We start from the raw sequence: 22482 nt of genomic DNA on the forward strand, positions 1-22482 counted from the left end.
TACATGAAGCAAGCCGTGAATGTGTATGACTAAAATCAATGACCCAACATATTCAAATCTCATGCGGATTATCATTCGACAAGAAGCCAGTGAAACTATATGAAGATAATGCTGCATATGTTACTCAAATGAAAGAATGATACATAAAAAGCGACAGAACTAAACATATTCCCCCTAAGTTCTTTGCATTCACCCATAAGCTTTAGAAAAATAAAAATATTGATATTCATTACATTCAATCAAGTGAAAACTCATGAGATCTCTTCACAAAGACACTTCCTACGACAATATTCAGAAAACATAAATAGAACATTAGGATGCACAGTCTACAAAATTAGTGAGGAATCGTTTGTGTTAACATGAGGGGGAGTTTACTTGACTGCACTCTTTTTTCCTTTATTATGGTTTTTATTTCAATGAGTTTTTTCTAGTAATATTTTAAACGAGATAGTATAAAAACACTTAATGAAGAAAATTCTTGTATCATAATCATCATCACAAGGGGAGTATTGAAAATAAGAGTTGAAAATATTAAAAATTAGTGTGTGATGATGTATGTAATGATGTAATTATTTTTGGATTATTTTCAAAAAGATTTTATAAATAGGTCTCTCAATTTATGAAAAATATATACAATTGAGTGGAGAATATTTTATAAGGTGTGTAATTTAATATATTTTGCGAGTTTGTGATTTTATTTTACCGTAAATTTTTATTTTTAACACTTACGTAATTATTCATGTGTTGAATGTTTGTATAGTTGTTTGTTGTAGGTTATTTTGTTCATTTTTAAATAAAACTACAACTTTGTATATGTGTGTGTTTCTAAAGAAAAATATTTATATTTTTATAAATTTAAAATCACAAAAATTTCTATAATACGGTTTCATAAATTAATTTTATGATATTAATCTCTTATTTTATCTGATCTATAAAAAAATATTACTTTTTATCTCATATATCAATCATGATTCATGAGATCATGTCATAATAAACCTAATCATTTAAAATAAAAAAAATATGACAGGAAGAAGAATAAAGAAAGTTAAGAGAATGACTCGGAATTTAATATATTGTTTTTCATAGGTTACAAAATATATATATGTAAAAATATTATCTTGGTAAGTATACAGACAGATATACACTATATAAAATTTATATCTATATTTCTCAAATCTATCCACGCGTGATTATTATTATTTTTGGAAAAGAGAAAAATCCTAATCTCAATTCAAAAGCAACTTCCATAACGGCACGAATCAAAATAGTTAATTCCCCAACCGTCATATTTTTGAATCGATCATTCCAGCTGTCACCAACTGCCAACCTATTATAACCGGTTTTCGTAACGCTCCTTCTTTCCTACTTAACCGGTTTTTCCGGTTACCCTAATCCCCCCTTTATATACTAACCAGGCTCCCCCCTTTTCCCTACACACACACACACTATGTCTATGGATCCAAATTTTTAATTATGAATAATAATTAATTTTGGGGTTAGGGTTTTACGTGAACGATGGTTGCGGAGGACGGTGGCGGCGACAAGATCAGGGGGCCGTGGAGTCCGGAGGAGGATGGGATGTTGAAGAAGCTTGTGCAGCAGCATGGTGCCAGGAACTGGTCGTTGATAAGCAGATCGATTCCCGGGAGATCAGGGAAGTCTTGCCGTTTGCGGTGGTGCAACCAGCTGTGTCCCGACGTGGAGCACCGCTCCTTCTCAGCGGAGGAGGATGAGATCATCCTCAAGGCGCATCCCAAGTTTGGGAACAAGTGGGCGACGATCGCGAGGTTGCTTAATGGGCGTACGGATAACGCGATCAAGAACCACTGGAACTCGACTCTGAAGCGGAGATGCGGAGGTGGAAAGGAGCGACCTGCGCAGGTGCTGAGGCGAGCTGACAGCGGCGATGTTTCTGTGGCGATGAGCTCCCCGGGTGCAGAAAATAGAGAAGCTGATGGGGTTGCTCCGATCGAATTAAATTTCCTATCCCAGGCATCAGCATCGGCATCGGCGGTGGAATCAACGATCTTGGCGGCGGCGGTTGATAATGATGGAACTGGGGATGGCGAGCTGACTGAGCTGACTCTCTGTCTACCATGGACTGAGAGTTCAGCTGCGAAGGAGGAGGACTATTCATCGACGCCGTCGACACGGGTGGGCCACCACCAGAGCCGCCACCGCAGCGAGATACAAACGGAGGAGAATAAAGGAACGCTGTCGTTTGGGCCAGAGTTGCTTGGGATTATGCAAGAACTTATCAGAACGGAGGTGAGAAATTACCTTTCTTGCCTTGGCGACGTTGATGGTGGCGGCGGAGGGTCTCGAACTGCTGGGGTGAAACGGATTGGGATTAGTAAGCTTAATAATGATTAAATATTTTAATTTCTGATTAAAACTGTAATTAATTTTGAGGAAGACATGTTGGTTTTGTATCGGAAAATTTGGTTGTTTTCACAGTAAAATTTTGAGTAAATTTGCAATCCTGTGTTTTGGTTAAGCTGTATACAAATTTCGGATGGATTGAAATAATTAATCAGATTGATTTATTAATTCAAAATTTTATACGGTTAATTTGGAATTTTTGCTATTTATATTAGGTTTTAATAGACTTCATATTTTTTATATGGGCCATTGTTATTACATCAATTTGTGTTGAGTAATTCAGTGGTTTAAAATTCGATTCAGTACTTAATAACATAATGAAAGAAAAATATATTATAAATTCGCTCACTAATCGCTATGCTCCAATAAATCCGACACTTATGTTCACTAAAATCTGGTTTAAATGTTTACTATAATTTGAGCAAATTTAATTCGCTCAAATGTCTAAATTCGCTCAAACTGTTTACTTGATTTAAATTCTCTTTTTGGTGGATTCTAATTTATCATCAAAATTCATATACAATGTGCGTAAAGAAATTTGACACTTCTAAATTCTCACACTAAATCTATTAAATTATATTTGAGATTTTTGCAAACATTTTATTAAAACACAGGATGTTCTATTGTGTAGTGATACTCCCAGTGGTGCCCATGTCATCTTAGAACCCGGGTTGTGGTAAAATTAGGCAGCTAAAGAAGCACCAACCAGGGAGACAGACCAGATCACCACGAGTACGACTGAGCCCGGATAGTGTAAGCCTGAGCAGAGTGATAAGTCAGAGGACGAGGCTTCACATCATGATCATCTATCCGAACACCTTGGTACATGTGTCACTCTCGGGTTAATAAGTATGGGGTGCCATGATTTTTGATATCATTTTCATGTCTTTCATTGCATGTAGGGACGATGTGACTAGATCAAGATTGGTATAGGTTGTCTGATATGGCAGTGTTAGGGAGCAGGACATGAACAGGCTTTTCCTTTACAAATACCAGGTTTAATTGAAACTAATTCTTTCAGATATTTTTTCGCTAGATAGCATACTCTCTACACACTTTCTTTTGCGTAAAAACTTGACTAATTTGAACGTTGGAGTGGTCACGCTGAAAAACCTTCCGAAGCCCCACTAACGTTCTTTAATATTTTAAGTGTGCATATTCTATTGTCCGAGTACTCTCCACTTGATCTCCAGTGTGCCTCGAGAAGAAATCCATCCGACCCGGTATAATCGCCCACTAAGCTCAACCCGATTTACCCAGTCAATATTCTGTTGGATCTCGGTTTTCTACGTGCCCCAACGCAGCGGAAGTTTAAAAATTTTTATTTTATTTTGAAAAACAAAATAAATTTGTTTGAGCACTTGTATGGTTTTATGAATAAACATTCATAGGGTGTAAAGAATTTTATACCTTTGTGAATTAATTCACTTGGCTCCAACTAATCCGGTATACACGGATTAGCTCTTGATGAATCCCTACGAACTTTCTTCAAGGGAGTCCTTGTTTGATCCTCCTATCAAGTCCACGACTAGATAGTATGTTCCTCTTCCAAATTGCACTAGAAAATTTGGAAGAGATTTTACGTTGGAGACTAAAACGAGAGATGGCTCAACCTTTGAAAAAGAAAACTCAAGGAGGCCGAAATTTTGGAGGAAGAAGAGGGTGAATTTTCGAAAATTGCTTATTTGTGGTCGCTAGGGTTTTGACTCTCCATCCCTATTTATAATAATCAATGACCTAATTATTATAGTATAATAATTGGGCCCTTCAATTAACATTAATGGGCTTGATTAATTAATTGGATTAGTCCAATTAATTTAATCAATTAATCAAGGTCCATTAACAACTTTAATTATTTAATATGTTGGACTTGTACTCTTACAAGCACATTAAACATATTACCCACCATATTTAATTTATTAATTAATAAGCTCAACCTTTGAGTTTAATATATTAAATCATTTATAAATTCAACATTTGAATTTATTATTCAAATTATAAATTCAACTCCTTGAATTTATATCACCTCCAAAATTTAATATCTAATAAACCCAACATTTTGAGTTTAATAAATTAAATTTTCAAATTTTATAAATTCAACTCTTTGAATTTATTCTCTCAAAATTCAATTATCAGAAATTCAACTTCTTGAATTTGCTAGGTAATATAAATTCAACTTCTTGAATTTATTCTCTTAACGGGAACAAACGATCCAGTACTTGTGTGACCCTCAGCGGTTCAGGGATACTGCTAGCCGTGGGTTCACAACACTTTGTGATTCAGGAGATAATCTTTTATTCGGGCTTATCCTAGTTAGCCCCATTCTTTTCATCAACACCTTGATCAAGAATGTCAGAACTCATTTCTGATTGCACTCATCGGATCATGGTAAGAGCGTCTAGTAGCATCGCCCCATAATCCCCTAGGTATCACTGATAGTGCCTGCAAGAACCAGTCGATTATGATTAATGTACAGTACGGTCCCTTCATCTCATATATCCCGATCGAATATGCAACCATTGGTTCATCGAGGGTTGCATATTAATTCGATAACTATGTGATAACTATAAATAGTGACATCGCATGTACCGTTCGAGAACTCCTTCTCTAACGTACATCTCATACTCTGGCCAGAGATTCCATGCACTATAATTTCATCAGATCACATAGGATATCCACACCCGCATGTGAACGGTGAATCCCCGACTACAATGCACTGGCTCCTATATGTTTTGCAACTGTACCCAACCTCGCCACCTAATGACTCTCCTGGAGCCAGTAAACGAGTCAAAGCACAGCCCTAGCATATAGAGCCTCGGTGTTGTCTCGGGTCGTAAGGACTAATGGTGTACAATCATAACCACGGACTTATCCTCTCGATGAATGATAACCACTTGGAAAGTCCGAGGAAGGGTTGTTCGTTATAATTGTCATATGACTACACATCTGCATGTTTGGACATCTCTATTCCCTTACCAAGAAACGCAGTACACAACATCACAGATGCTAGTATCGAGCTCAAGCGACCTTTATCCATGTTTTAGGCGGCTGAATCGACTAGGAACGAATTTAGATCATACAGTGTTTACAAACGAGTTTCAACATAGAATTACGATTCATTTGTATTAAAGTATAATCAAGGTCTTTATCTATGTTTGATAACATGGGTATACATATAAAGAAATAACAAACCATGAAATAATGAATTATATTAAAATAAAGATTGTTAATTACAACTGAGTCAATAAAATCTCTAGCCAACAGTTGGCTTACAGGACATCTACTCTAACAATTGGCACCGTATGTGAGAAACTAGATATAAGACATATATATGGTTTCCACACGTAAATCAACCCGGAGAGATGGTTCCAAGAGGGAGCTCTCAGACCCAGAGGTTTCCCAGGTAAATCCACCACCTCAGCAAACTTTTGTGATCAACTAAAAGCAATTAACCCAATGTGTAGTAGTGGCTGTCCAGAAAGCCATGATAGAGAAATTACCTCCTAGTAGCAGCCATATTCACCATGGAGAAGGGTCCGAGGATGAGTCCCCTCCTTAGGACAAGACTAGGAGGGAAGAAAGTTCCTAGGAGTGTTCCAAGGCTCTTATTCATGGCCGAGGAACTGGAAGACTTGAGAAAGAAAGTGAAAAATCTGGAAAGACAGGCCGGGTCCTCTACGGCCCTCCGAGTCCAGCCAAAAGGATGTCTTTTTTCCATCTATGTAGTGAATGAGTCCCTTTCTGCCCCTTACAAATAAGCAAAAGTAAGGGAGTCTGATGGAAACACAGATCCCGAGGAGCACTTTATCTTGTTTCGAATATATGGTCATGTTGCACGACTATTACGACATGATAAAGTGAAAAGATTTCCTGACCACATTGATGGATTCAGCCCAATGTTGGTTTGACAAATTGAGACATATAAATTTCTTCTTTGATGTCTCCATTGAGAAATGCAGTCTTTACATCCATTTGCCATATCTCATAGTCATACCATGCTGCTATGGCTAGTAGTATTCTAATGGACTTAAACATAGCTACTGGTGAAAAAGTTTCCTCATAGTCAATTCCTTGCCTTTGAGTATAGCCTTTTGCAACCAGTCTTGCTTTGAAGGTCACTACCTTCCCATCCGCCCCAAGCTTTCTTTGGTAGATCCATTTGCATCCTATGGGAACGATTCCCTCAGGTGGATCCACTAATGTCCAGACTTGGTTTGAATACATAGAGTCTATTTCTGACTGCATGGCTTCAAGCCATTTGGTTGAATCAGTATCAGATATTGCTTCTTTGAAATTCATTGGATCACATCCAACACAAGGCTCATCATGGCCTTGTTCATGAAGAAGTGTATATCTTGTAGGTGATCTAATAACCCTATCAAACCTTCTAGCAGCTTGTACTTCAACTATTGGTTGTTGAGGATTAGGTTCAACTACTATAGTTGAGGGAGTATCTTGAATTTCTTCAAGTTCTATCATCTTATCTTTTCTATCTAATAGAAAATCCCTTTCCAAAAAGGTGACATTTCTTGAAACAAACACTTTTGCTTCATTAGGATGATAGAAATAATATCCGACAGAATTCTTTGGATATCCTACAAAATAGCACAAAGTGGATCTACTATCCAATTTGTCTCCCACTGTCTGCTTCACGTAAGCAGGACATCCCCATATTCTCATGTAAGAATATTTGGGAGTTTTTCCCATCCATATCTCATATGGTGTTTTATCCACTGCTTTGGTATGGACATTATTCAACAACATTGCCGCTGTTTCAAGCGCAAAGCCCCAAAACGATGTATGGAGTTCAGTTAATCCCATCATGGATCGAACCATGTCCATCAGGGTTCGATTTCGACGTTCAGAAACACCATTCAATTGTGGTGTTGCTGGTAGAGTCCATTGTAAGAGAATCTCATTCTCTTTTAGATAACCCAAAAAATCCAGCACTCGAGTATTCTCCACCTCGATTAGATCAAAGTGCTTTAATACTTCTTTGTAGCTGATTTTCTACTTCAGATCTGAATTCTTTGAACTTTTCAAATGCTTCAGATTTGTGTTTCATCAAATAAACGTACACATACCGCGAATGGTCATCAGTAAAGGTAATGAAGTAGTAATGCCCAAATTTTGTGCTAACACTTAGCGGGCCACAAACGTCCGTGTGGATCAAATCCAGTCGACCATGTGCACGTTCCACGTTTCCACTGAATGGAGTTTTAGTCATTTTTCCTTTTAGACAGGACTCACAAGTTGGTAGAGAATTTATGTCTGACAGGTCAAACATGTCTTCTCCCACTAGCTTGTGCATCATTCTTTGGGAAATATGACCTAGTCTAGCGTGTCATATTTGTGCGGGATTTGTATCTTCTATTTTTCTTTTGTTTGTTGTTGTTTTCGTACGCGCTTGGATATTGTTCAACGGAATATCTTTTAATTTTAAGTTATAGAGATCGTTTGTTAATTCTCCAGTTCCAATCAAACATTCATTCTTGTATTGCAAACACCTTTAGCAAAAATACAAGAATAATCATCCCTATTAAGCATAGAAATAGAAATATTGTTTTTAGCTAATTCAGGAACAAATAAAACATCTCTAAAAAACAACTTAAAATTATTGTCCAAAATTAAAGTAACGTCTCCAATGACAATGGCAGCAACTCTTGCTCCATTTCCCATTCTTAGAAAGGTCTCACCATCTCTAAGCCTCTTGCTTCTTCCCATCACCTGCAAATCATTGCATAGATGAGAACCACAACGGGTATCCAATATCCAAGAAGAGGAATTAATAGAAACATTAACTTCAATATAAAACCTACCATGGCCAGAACGCTTCTGGGCTAGATACTCCTTGCAATTAAGCCTCCAATGTCCAGGCTTGTTGCAGTGGAAACAGACTTGTTCTGACTTGTCAGGCTTTGTGGGCCCCGGATTTTGTTTCTTGGATGGCTTCTTGTTGGGCTTGTTCTTCTTTGGAGGGGCAGAACGTTTCTTTCTTTTATTTGGGGCTCCATTTTCGTACCATACGAAGAACCCACCAGAAGAACATGCTTTTCCTTTTTAATTGTGGCATCATAATTAGTGAGCATATTGACCAACTCTTCAAGGCTGGCCTCAAGCTTATTCATATTAAAATTAACCACAAATCCATCGAACGAGGCAGGTAAAGACAGCAATAGAATATCAGTCGAGAGCTCACTAGGCATAACCAAAGCGAGTCCCACCAACTTCTCGATGAGCCCAATCATCCTAACACTATGCTCATGGACCGAAGCCCCTTCTCGCAAGCGTGTAGTCATGAGTTCTTTAACAGTAGCATGTCTCTCTGAACGAGTTTGTACAACATACAATTCTTTCAGATGAAGGTGAATGTCAGCAGCATTCACCGCCTCCTCGCACCTCCTCTGAAGTTCATTCGACATAGAAGCTAACATGTAGCTCTTAGCCTGAAGATCATGGTCCCACCATTTCTCAAGCTTAGCTAACTCAGTCCTACTGATATTAGGAGATGCCTCCTTTGGTGGCTTCTTATCAAGCACATACGCAATCCTCTCGGAGTTCAGAACAATCTTTAAATTTCGGAACCAGTCATGATAGTTAGGGCCAGTCAATTTGTTTTGATCGAGAATGATTGAAAGCGAGTTACGAGTAGACATCGTAAATATACTGAAAATGAAACCAGATAATAGTTACTGATAATTTTAAAATAATTCTAAGATATAAAATATGGATTTTCATTTTATAAATTTCCCTCCCACTATTTTTGACATTTCCACCACCCTCTGATGAAAAAGGGAAATCGTATTTCCTTAGTAGGCACGTAGAGTCCAATTAGCCAATTATAATCCCGAATAATATCAGCCAATTATAATTTCTAAAAGGTAGAATTCAATTGCATCCCTATGCAACATCCGCATGTTTTGCCTCACGTTTAATAAGGACCCAATAATATGACGCCGTTTATTTTCACGTGTCAAACCAACCCATCAATATTGAATTATAGTAGATGGTTGCCATAAGTTCCCCCAATAATATGAGCCGAAGTCATTGGAGTTCTACTCAATTCACATCATATGTCCAGTGGAAGTCACAGCTTTCCGGCATCCAGGCCTCCCCAATAATATGAGCCAGATACTATCCACGGGTAGCGATCAACATGCAACCACAGTTGATGGAAGGCAAGGAAAAATTAAACTCTTTTAATTTTTACTTTTTCGGTTTGATATAAATTTTGAATCTTATTCAAAATGAGGGATTTTAATTTTAAAATTGTCTCATCATTTTAATTTTAAAAACGCGTGCCATGAGTTTGTATATTTGCCGGATTCATGTAACTATATTATTTAATAATATACATACATGCATACTACTAAATATCGCATATATCATAATATGACATTCAACAATAAATAAGGATGATCGACCGCAAAAACTATTAGATCCATGTGAGCCATACATGGATCTAGGTCCAAAACCTAGCTGAATGCAGGGATGCAAATGCAACTATTACAAGAGCTACCAATATTTTACATGTCTTCATCTTGTGCGTTGGGTCCATCATCTTCCAGTCTTGATCTCCCACTATTTCTAATGATTACATTTAAATAGACATGGCACATAAGGGATACATCTCATGGGGGTGGGAACGGGCCAAAAACCAGGCCCACTTTAATAATATCAAATATTAACAAAACGAATAAAATAGTAAAATATCCTAACATACACCTAACACATTGGTCAAGGCTCTCGATCATCTTTCATGCATTTAATATCAAATATTAACATCAATTAAATAAACAACTTAATTAACTGATAAATCATATCTAATAATTTTATCACTAACCACCACAATTATTAAAGAATTTAATAAATTAAATAAACACCTTTATTTAATTTCCAATTAAATCAATAATAATTGATTTCTTGTAAAAACTCATTTTTACCATAAATAATTAAAATCATATTCTAATTATTTATTTTACAAGAAAATTATTAATTTTAAAAATTAATTTTCAAAATAAAAATTGAATCAATTTTCAAAAAATATCAATTTTGCCCAAAAATTTGAAAAATCAGAAAATTGCACCCTAGGCCCAAACAGTTCAAGCCCATCATCTAGCACGCTTCCCGTGACGATCCCGGCAGCCGCCCTCGCTGCCCGCCCGCTTCCCGAACGTTTCGGGCAGTGGCGGCACCCCTGTGCGCGCAGGCGCGCGCGGCAGCGTACGGAGCGCGGCGCGCAGGGCAGCGGAACAGTTCCGGGCAGATACGAAAGTTTTTTTTTGTTTTCTAAAAAAATAATTTTAATGGTGCTACAATTTTCTGAAAAATTTTCTTATATGGTTAGAAACAAATTATTCAATATCAAAGCCATACGATTTAGAAAAAACCTTGGCTCTGATACCACTGTTGGATCTGTTTGAGCACTTGTATGGTTTTTTGAATAAACATTCATAGGGTGTAAAGAATTTTATACCTTTGTGAATTAATTCACTTGGCTCCAACTAATCCGGTATAAACGGATTAGCTCTTGATGAATCCCTACGGACTTTCTTCAAGGGAGTCCTTGTTTGATCCTCCTATCAAGTCCACGATTAGATGGTATGTTCCTCTTCCAAATTGCACTAGAAAATTTGGAAGAGATTTTACGTTGGAGACTAAAACGAGAGACGACTCAACCTTTGAAAAAGAAAACTCAAGGAGGCCGAAATTTTGGAGGAAGAAATGGGTAAATTTTCGAAAATTGCTTATTTGTGGTCGCTTGGGTTTTGACTCTCCATCCCTATTTATAATAATCCATGACCTAATTATTATAGTTTAATAATTGGGCCCTTCAATTAACATTAATGGGCTTGATTAATTAATTGGATTAGTCCAACTAATTTAATAAATTAATCAAGGTCCATTAACAACTTTAATTATTTAATGTTGGACTTGTACTCTTACAAGCCCATTAAACTTATTACCCACCATATTTAATTTATTAATTAATACGCTCAACCTTTGAGTTTAATAAATTAAATCATTTATAAATTCAAAATTTGAATTTATTATTCAAATTATAAATTCAACTCCTTGAATTTATATCACCTCCAAAATTTAATATCTAATAAACCCAATATTTTGAGTTTAATAAATTAAATTCTCAAATTTTATAAATTCAACTCTTTGAATTTATTCTCTCAAAATTCAATTATCATAAATTCAACTTCTTGAATTTACTATATAATATAAATTCAACTTCTTGAATTTATTCTCTCAACGGGAACAAACGATCCAGTACTTGTGTGACCCTCAATGGTTCAGGGATACTGCTAGCCGTGGGTTCACAACACTTTGTGATTCAAGAGATAATCTTTTATTCGAGCTCACCCTAGTTAGCCCCATTCTTTTCATCAACACCTTGATCAAGAATGTCAGAACTCATTTCTGATTGCACCCATCGGATCATGGTAAGAGCGTCTAGTAGCATCGCCCCATGATCCCTAGGTATCGCTGATAGTGTCTGCAAGAACCAGTCGATTATGATAAATGTACAGTACGGTCCCTTCATCTCATATATCCCGATCGAATCTGCAACAATTGGTTCATCGAGGGTTGCATATTAATTCGATAACTCTATGATAACTATAAATAATGGCATCGCATGTACCGTTCGAGAACTCCTTCTCTAACGTACATCTCATACTCTGGCCAGAGATTCCATGCACTATAATTTCATCAGATCACATAGGATATCTACACCCGCAGGTGAGCGGTGAATCCCCGACTACAATGCACTGGCTCCTATATGTTTCGCAACTGTACCCAACCTCGCCACCTGATGACTCTCCTGGAGCCAGTAAACGAGTCAAAGCACAGCCCTAGCATATAGAGCCTCGGTGTTGTCTCGGGTCGTAAGGACTAATGGTGTACAATCATAACCACAGACTTATCCTCTCGATGAATGATAACCACTTGGAAAGTCCGAGGAAGGGTTGTTCGTTATAATTGTCATATGACTACACATCTGCATGTTTGGACATCTCTATGTCCTTACCAAGAAACGCAGTACACAACATCACAGATGCTAGTATCGAGCTCAAGCGACCTTTATCCATGTTTTAGGCGGCTGAATCGACTAGGAACGAATTTAGATCATACAGTGTTTACAAATGAGTTTCAACATCGAATTACGATTCATTTGTATTAAAGTATAATCAAGGTCTTTATCTATGTTTGATAACATGGGTATACAGATAAAGAAATAACAAACCATGAAATAATGAATTATATTAAAATAAAGATTGCTAATTACAACTGAATCAATAAAATCCCTAACCAACAGTTGGCTTGCAGGGCATCTACTCTAACAATTGGCACCGTATGTAAGAAACTAGATATAAGACATATATATGGTTTCCACACGTAAATCAACCCGGAGAGATGGTTCCAAGAGGGAGCTCTCAGACCCAGAGGTTTCCCAGGTAAATCCACCACCTCAGCAAACTTTTGTGATCAACTAAAAACAATTAACCCAATGTGTAGTAGTGGCTGTCCAAAAAGCCATGATAGAGAAATTACCTCCTAATAGCAGCCATATTTACCATGGAGAAGGGTCCAAGGATGAGTCCCCTCCTCAAGACAAGACTAGGATGGAAGAAAGTTCCTAGGAGTGTTCCAAGGCTCTTATTCATGGCCGAGGAACTGGAAGACTTGAGAAAGAAAGTGAAAAATCTGGAAAGACAGGCCGGGTCCTCTACGGCCCTCCGAGTCCAGCCAAAAGGATGTCTTTTTTCCACCTATATAGTGAATGAGTCACTTTCTGCCCATTACAAATAAGCAAAAGTAAGGGAGTCTGATGGAAACACAGATCCCGAGGAGCACTTTATCTTGTTTCGAATATATGGTCATGTTGCACGACTATTACGACATGATAAAGTGAAAAGATTTCCTGACCACATTGATGGATTCGGCCCAATGTTGGTTTGACAAATTCGAGCCTCTGAGCATACGATCTTTTGATTATTTTAAGAGCATTTTCTTGCATCAATTCAGTAGTAGCAAGAGATATAAAATGATCTCTTTCAGTCTGTTTGAAGTAAAGGTGGGAAGTGACGAATCATTACGTGTATACATCTGCAAATTCAACAAAGCATTTTTAGAAGTACCTTTCTGCGCCCCTAAAACCAAGATTACCGCCTTCACTCAAGAACTCCAGGAAGGGGACTTCTTTCCGTCCTTAGTCAAAAAATTGCCGCGGGACTTTGAAGATCTATTTTCTCGGACAGAGAAATATATCAACATGGAAGAGGTTCGAAGGCAAAAAAGAGAGGTCATGAAGAGAGGAAGGGTTGCTGGACGGAGTTATTTTCACAGTAAAATTTTGAGTTAATTTGCAATCCTGAGTTTTGGCTAAGCTGTATACAAATTTCGGATGGATGGAAATAATTAATCAGATTGATTTATTAATTCAAAATTTGATACGGTTAATTTGGAATTTTGGTATTTATATTAGGTTTCCATAGACTTAAATTTATTTTTTATATGGGACACTGTTATTACATCAATTTTGTGTTGAGTTAAATTGTTGGCCTTCTAATCAAATTATTTTTTAAGACATGGAACCTAAAAAATATTTAGGTACTCCTTGAGACATAGACGGATATATTTGATCCTAGTTTTAATGAAAAATAATATTTTTAATTATTTTTAAGTAGATCGGATTGGGTAGATATCTTTTTTTATATCTCATAAGTTTTTTGAGTTGATCAAATATGTTAACTTTATACGAGTAAAATAAGTGTTTTAATTCAACTGTTTAAAATTCGATTCAGTTAATAACTGAATAAAAGAAAAATATATTATAAATATGCTCACTAATCACTATGCTCCAATAAATCCAACAATTATGTTCACTAAAATCTGGTTTGTAACATTTTTTTTCACTTTTTTCCCAAAATAAAAATAAAAACAAAAACAAAAACATAAATTTTAATATAATTTGAGGAAATTTAATTCTCTCGAATTGTTTATTTGATTTAAATTCTCTTTTTGGTGGATTCGAATTTATCATCAAAATCCATATATCTAGTGCGTAAAGAAAGTTGATATTTCTGAATTCTCACACCAAATATATTAAAATATATTAGAGATTTTGCAAACATTTTATGTAAAACACTGAATGTTCTATTGTGTAGAATAATACGTACTGCTTCTAGCATTACAAGAATCTACATGGAATGAGACTTGTATATAAATGTGTAGGAGCTCATTTGTAATCCAACAATCAAAACCTAATAATACATTATACTCTCAACCAAATGTATTACTTTCTCTTTTATAAATTCTCCAAGCTACTTGTGCTTGTTTAAACACACAATCACCAAGATCGCTTCAAGCTACTGGTGCGTGTTTATACACTTATTCACCAAGATCGCTTTTCAAGGCTGATTTACTAGTACGCATGGAGTCGAATGGTAAATGCCACACGTGAACTCAGAACGCTAGCTAAGTGTCACGCCTCGAAACTGAGACGTGTCATCGGCGTCGTTTAACAATTTAAAATCGTATAACAACAAGCCACGTAGTACATCAAATAGCCAAAAGCCAGTCTATTACATAAATCAATAATCGTCTTTACAATGCGATTAAAATGAAATGCGGAAGCGTAAAACACGATAATACTACTAAAAGACGGAATGACAAGACTGGTCTTCAATTGGATTGGCTTAATCACCATCCCCAAAAATATTCTTGTTCTTTATCTTCGATTTGTTCTTCGTTCTTATCTGGGGTGAGAATGTAAGGGGTGAGTATTTGAGAAATAATCAGTAAATTAGCCTTAAAATGGATGTTTCTTGTGGATTCAAAACAACCCTTGAATGCCCCTTTTAAATGGCATTAGATGTTACCAAGTTGTAACATACCCTTTGTTGAATCCCATATCAAATTTTTGAGTCCTTACACTAAGTCTGTGACATTAGAATTCCATCACTTTCTCGTCCAACAAAACTCGCCCCAAAGAACTCCATTGATGCTAGGACTGCGACATCTATATTGACCTTAATCACCCCCGTAGATGGTGGTTGCCATCTAGGAATTTGATTTGGTTTTTAATATTGTAAAATCCATTTGTGGAGATAACAAACGATAATGTTCGGCAGTTCATTGTTCTCTTCTTTACAATATAATATTGGCTCTTTCCTTGGAAAACCATTTGCTTTCTCCCTCATATGCTTCAACATGTTATCACTTAAAATTCGAAAATCATCTCCATGTTCATGCGACACAATCCCTTGAAATAAATCCCCTGTTGAAACCATTGAAGATGAGCCAAAATTCTGGTAATTTTTAGACATTTCGTGCAACAGTCAATACCAGAAGGTGTGTGTGACGTCTTCAGGATGCAATATGTAGGTAGGAAATTGCGCATCCGCAGCTACTTCTCTGATAATTAGATTGGCACGAAATGTAATGCATTGAAAATCACACGCCATATAAACATTTTGACATTGTTTGGGATTTTTAATTTCCACAGCTTCAAATTGCCCGTCGTGAAGCCACACATTGAACCATTGCTACCAGACTCATTATGGGACCTCGTCGAATGATATCTTGATCGGACAGTGTAATCTCATTTCGGTGTAGAGTGCCATACTGTTCGCACCAAAGAAATAAATTTTGCTCAATTAAACGTGGCCCAATGATTGAGCCTAAGTCCAAATAGAATGAAAAAACGAGAAGATCAGATAAGCTCATGACTCATCAATTCAAATTTGGTTTGAATAAATCAATGGCGTGCAAATTGGAAGAGATGGTGCAGAAATATGGGCAAAATCATGGAGTAATGAGGGAATGAGAGAACCGTCCAAGAATATGAAGAAAATAAATGCTTCAACAGACAACGAAAAACAACAACTGATCTCAACAACATAATTTGTGCAAATTCTCTACTAAATATCTAGTTTTCATCTTCAAACAATTTATCTTTTTAGTCTAATTCCAAGTATTTTGACGTCTTTTCATTCCAGATTCAGCAATTTATATTATAATTTTATGTTTTTTAAATTCTTATAGATTATTGTAAAAACAAAATCATGTTAAGAGTTTGTTTTCTTCAATTTTCAGTGTTGTTTCAATCAATTTAATTCTTTTATTATGATGCATATTAGTTTAAGAGATTATAGCTGACGGTCGAATTTTGAATCCACGTTGTTTGAATAGTTAGAAGTTAGATTTTTATTATTTTTCACACAAATTAGTGATTGTAACGCCCGCAACTAAAAATATTGTGCAAATAATCTTTGGCACACCCGATGTGACTGGATATGTTAGAAAATTCTAAGAGGAGTGAAAGTTCCATCAAACTTTGAAGAAGATATAGTTGAAGAAAATGCACATAAAGTTTCCGTTCAAGACATAATTGAACAAATTGAAGGCCAACATCATGGCCATGGAACATTCAAGGGAATGCAGAAGTCTCAAACCAATGCAAGAGAAAACAAAGCAAGATAAATAGAAGAAGCTTCAAAGCTCCTTGCCGATGATATTATGGCGTATGTGAAAGCAGTAGTGAGGCAGATGATGAGAAGATTTGTGAGTGCGAATCAAGGGAATAATCAAATTAAGAAGGTAAAAAAAAAGTGCATGGAGTTCCAAGGCAGGTGATATTCACTGCCCAATCTCAATACTCCCTGGTTGTGATAAAAGTACACACCACCACAGATAATGAAGAATGCCTTGGTGATAGGAATATTCATTAAAGTGTGCGTGCAGATGAAAATGGAAGACAACCGGTAAATCATGTTGTAATTTATTTTATCAGTCAGTCTTCATTATACAAATAGGTGGCTAATAGTGACTTTCAGGGAATAAATACTGGTGCAAACACTCGGGCGCACAACCATCCAATGAGGAGTTGAAAGATATATATCATTGTAAGCCTCTTGATTTATTTAATCATCCCACCAAATTTTGTTGTGTTTTCTAAAGATATTTTTCAAGGAAAAACCAACATGAAAATATTCGAGTTCCTCGAAAAGATGGTGGTTGATGAATATTTGTTCCCCCAATGAGCTTTGTGAATTGGAATGTCACAAATTTAAGTGTATTTCTAGATGAAAAGAGGAAAGGAAACATGTGACTCCAAATACGAAGATAAACAAATATTGGATTCCTGAAGGAAAGATTTTTGAGATGAAAGATATCTCTCATTAAATTTTTTTTATAATTGAAATTTTTAGCATTATTGATTGATTCCTGTTGACCCTATCTATATATATTTTTAAAAAGTGATATTTTGATATATTTTTATGGATTGGTTCGAATCAAATATTTTTCTTACAAAATTGAATCATAAGAATCTCTCACATAATTTTTTATGATGTGAAAATAGATTGAAACACAATATTTAAGCCACTCGTAATTTTACTAATTTAAAATTTATGATCATCTCTTTTGAATTGAGGATATAATAATTTTTCTTGGATCTATTCGTATTTTTTCGTAAAGTTGTAACTGATAAAGTAATTGATTTTATAATAAAATATGTTGTTTGTGAGACGAACTTACAAATCTTTATCTATAAAAGATAAACCATATCCTTATTTGCAATTCAATTATATGTTTGAAATTAGGATATTGAATGATTATTTAATAAAATCGGTATCGACGTTGGTACTAAATGAATCGAAGTTGAATTTATTGTACAATTCAGAGCAAATCCGAGACCAAATTAACTTTATGTTTCTAGTCTTGAACAGTATTTTGATCCAAATCCAGATTTTTTTTAAAAAAAATTTGACCATATTTATTTTGTTGCTGGAAAATTAATTACAATAGAACAAAAAATAATGATTTTACTTTTAGTATATTATGGAGTAAAATTATTTTTTTTAAAAAAATCGTATATGACTATTTTAAATAAAAATAGATTCGCTACAACCATCTCACTACGCAAAAATTTCAGCTATCATTGGCCCATATTGGAGAAACTGGTGTTGAATTTCGTTTATACTATCTTCACCTAATGTCTATTTTAATTTGTATTGTTATTACGTAATTTATGCATAAAAAAATTATAGCATAAAATAGAGCAGATGGTTTTCGTCTCGTAATTGGCAATTAGTCGGGCTCATTGAAAATAAAAATTTAGAAGAATAATTGAGGTTTCACAAATTGAAAAAGATATGTTACTAGTCTGGTAAATTTTGGACACGAAGGGGTTTGAAAATGAGTCATCTTTATTGTTAAAATTAGGTTTCAGTCATATATATTTAAATTTTTTTAAAAAAAATATCCCCTTTTTATTTTTTTGGAGAGTTTTATCATGACAACTGCATATGTGAGCACCGATCAAAACCGGAAAAAAAAAAAGAAGATTATATATTAAGGCTGTAATTTGACATCGCGAAGAACCAAAATCGTAAAGATAGAAATAAAGAGCAAAATCACAATTTTCCCGCGTTACGATAATTACTAATGTTGTTTCCGAATTAATAAAATAAAATAAAAATTTAATAATCAGAATTAATTGATTCTTAGCTCAGAAAAGTAATCCACTACATGTAAAAATATATAAGAAAGGATAACTTGAGACTACTCCATAAAGTCCATGTTTAAAATCGGGCAATACTCAGCGAAAAGGCCTTTTTTTTATTTATTTATTTATTTATTTATTGATTCAAATCATGCTACTTATCTACTGTGCTGATCCCATCATTCACTCACACCCTTGTAAAATCTTTAGGAGGGAATATTTGTAAACAAGCCCAAAATCCTTAGTAAACTCACATTCGAGTGTTGTATTTTGCTCATTTGTAAATTTCATGCTATGAGATTTGGGCGGGTAGTTGCGCCTTGCTATAAATCGTCATGTTATATGATCTGAATGTATAGTTGGGGTTTGTCGTAAATCTTCATGATGTGTGTTCGAACGTTGCACCCATACCAGCTCTATGTAAATTATCTTGCTGTGTGATCTGAACATCTCACTGAGTGTTCGAACTTTTTAAGTTCGCAATCTTGATTTTGATGTTAACAAAACTTGTTATTTTGTTACTAATAATTTACCTTAAGTGTGCAGAAGCTAGGATCAGTTTTGAGGAATCTAAATCGCAAACTGAAGACCCAACTATTTGCACAAACTGAATCAGGAGAACTGATATGTCAAATGAGCAGTTCAGCTGATCGTCCAGTTGATAGGTGGATCAGCAGAAGAACCTCAGAAGCCTAGCCAGTCGAAGGAGTGTTTAACTGATGAATAAGCCCAGCTGATCAGTTCAACTGAACGAGAGTGGAATCAGTTCAACTGACGAGTCAACTGATTTTCAGCAGCCCAACTGAAGATCAGTTCAGCTGACTAGTTCGGAGCGTCAGTTAAGAATCTTTCAGTTGTAGATGAAGACAAACTCATTCAGTGAATTCCAGCTATACACAAAGGTACAAAGTAAATGTCCAGTCAACAGACAGTAATGGACTTTGCATCAGAGCATTAAAGAAAAAACGTTTCAGAAGGACAGTCGAAAATTCGAGACACAAAGTCCAAGAAAAGAATTCAAGATGCAACATATATAATAATTGAGTCTCACTGTACGATCAGTTTTCCGCCTATATAAAGAGAAGATCAGTTGAGACGATGATATACAGAACAATGGATGAGTGAGCAAAAATAATGAAAGTGCACGCTTAATGCTTATCATAAAATGCATTTGTATTCGATAGTTACGTTTTATACGATTTGTTTCCATCATTAAGTGCACAATCATATAGTTTATCGATTTTTAATGGTACCTACTATTGGAACATTTCATGTTCGCAATCTTGATTTTGATGTTAACAAAACTTGTTATTATATTTCTAACATATTTACTCATGTGTGAAGTTGTAAACACAAGAAGCAAACCGAAACTGAAATTAGCTAAATTGAATTTCTGGCGAGCTTCGGTTTTTTTTATAATTTCTCTCAGCTGGATGATTCAAATGGCAATCCGTCAAGTTTACTGATCAGAAAACACAATTTGGAACAAGTTGTATCTCACATCAGTTGGGTAAAATCGGATGTTATCTAGGTCGAACTGATCGCTAAATGACCGAACTGATTGCACGCAAACTACAATCAGTTGGGTATGAGCAGCTGCGGTATTTTGGTCATATATCTCAACTCGGTTATTGAAATGAAGAAATTCAGTATGCGTTGGAAAGATAAGACGATGATATACAAATCATCTTCAGAAAACAAAGTCTGAATCGAAGCTTAAGATGTTGATAAATAACGATGAATCTATTGGTTTTGCACAAACTATAATCAGCAAGGCTGATTTCAGCACACCATTTGAAACTAAACCGTTGAGTAGCTGACCAGCTGAAACTGAACTAGTTGAATAGTTGACCAGTTGAAACTGAATTGTTGAGCAGCTAACCAGTTAAACTGAACTACCAAAGTTGACCAGCTGAACAGTTTAGGCTTGGTAAAATGTCCAGCTCATAAACATTACATAAACTTTCCAAACGGTTATATTCTTGTGTCTAACTTATATATCAGTGTTGGAGCCTATAAATACAATAACTTCAAGATCAAACAAGAGCTTTTGAAGAGGATTCAAAGTATGGGCAGTTAACAAGAAGAAATCAACTAGTTGAGAGTACAAACCTTTGTGTGAGAATACATTTGATATGTACACTGTAAAGGTTAAATTCATCACACACAATCATTCACACATATACAAGATAGTTAAACTTCAAAGATTAGTTGAATGAGTCTTGCACAAAGACGTTAATTAAACTTGTGTATATAGTCTTTGCACAAAGACGTTAAACAAGTGCTGGCTGAGAGGTGATGTCTTCATTCTAGTTGAGTGCTAGGAGTTCAGTTAGACAGTAGTGTAAATTATGAGTTGAGTGGGTTTGTACAAAGAGTTGTATAAATCAAAGTATTCTAGTGGATCATTCACAAGGAGAAAAAGGAGTGGCGTAGGAGCATTTGAAGTCTCCGAACATCCATAAACAAATTTGTGTCTATTTATTTATTGCATTTACTTATCATTTTCATTGTTTTAAAGATGCATTGTTAAAGCATTTATGTGTTTTCAAATACCAAAATATTGCCTACCAAGTATTTGATAAAATGTTTCAACCAAAATATTTTTACTCCTTCAACTTGAATATATTTTAAATGCTTTACAAAATATTTAATCGGTTTCTACGAAAGATTATTTCGAATTTCTTTCGTTTGGTTTGAAAACTAAACTCGATTTAATTTATTGGTGTTCAATATTTCAAGAAGTGAGCTATTGTAGCTCAACGATTTTCCTCCAGCCCGATCATATCACCTACAAATCCTTTTTCTTTTTTTCCCCAAACTTGGAAATAACCGTCCGAACAATCAAGCATCCATGTCAAAACTTGATTCAAGGAAATAAAACAATGAGAGAGGAGAAATGAAAAGATAATATTACACTTAGGAAATATAAAATTAAATAAATGAATTCTGAGACCATTTTCGAATTTCCTCATTCGATTTATTACCAAATCAAAATTTACCAAAAAGGGTAAAACACTAAATTTGTAGCTCGAACGATGAAATTTTACTGAAAAACACTGCAAAAATCTTGGCAAAGAAAAGAATTTTGTATGTTGGCTTTGTTTGCACCCAAAGATTTGTATTCTTTATCCCCCAAAAATCCTTCAAAATCGAAACATGCCTTATTTTGCTTTGGAGTTATCCCGACGTGTCAAAAGGTTTGCTGCATCGCATCATATGGAGTGCATATAATGTCAAATGCATCACGTCGACTTAAGTTCTTGAGAATCGTATATATATGGACTTTGACAATAACTTTGATCAAAGTTGTGATATTAAAACACTATTGTTGTGGCACATACGCAATATCAATATTCGATATATAAAAAAAGGCTCCAAGTGAGGGACATTTGCACATGAGAAATCATGTGAGTTTGGTTTCCAACTCATGACCATTAATTTAAACTTGGATATTTGGTGAAGAACAGAATCCCTACCATTCACTTGCGTATGTATATATATTTCGATACGATTCAATGAATCCGATTTAGAACGATCGGTCCTACTTGATACAGAACGAGGTAGATTTGGTGTTCGTT

The 22482-nt window shown here is 35.4% G+C and overlaps 1 protein-coding gene across 1 annotated transcript; it reads left to right on the forward strand.

Moving 5' to 3' along the window:
* Positions 1 to 1438: 1438 nt before the first annotated feature.
* Positions 1439 to 2578, forward strand: LOC140973604 (transcription factor MYB73-like). Its single transcript, XM_073436543.1, has one exon. The coding sequence runs from the start codon at positions 1516 to 1518 to the stop codon at positions 2371 to 2373; it is 858 nt and encodes a 285-aa protein (XP_073292644.1). The 5' UTR covers positions 1439 to 1515; the 3' UTR covers positions 2374 to 2578.
* Positions 2579 to 22482: the final 19904 nt, after the last annotated feature.

Source organism: Primulina huaijiensis, chromosome 3 (genome assembly GCF_012295235.1).
Source record: "Primulina huaijiensis isolate GDHJ02 chromosome 3, ASM1229523v2, whole genome shotgun sequence".
NCBI lineage: Eukaryota > Viridiplantae > Streptophyta > Magnoliopsida > Lamiales > Gesneriaceae > Primulina > Primulina huaijiensis.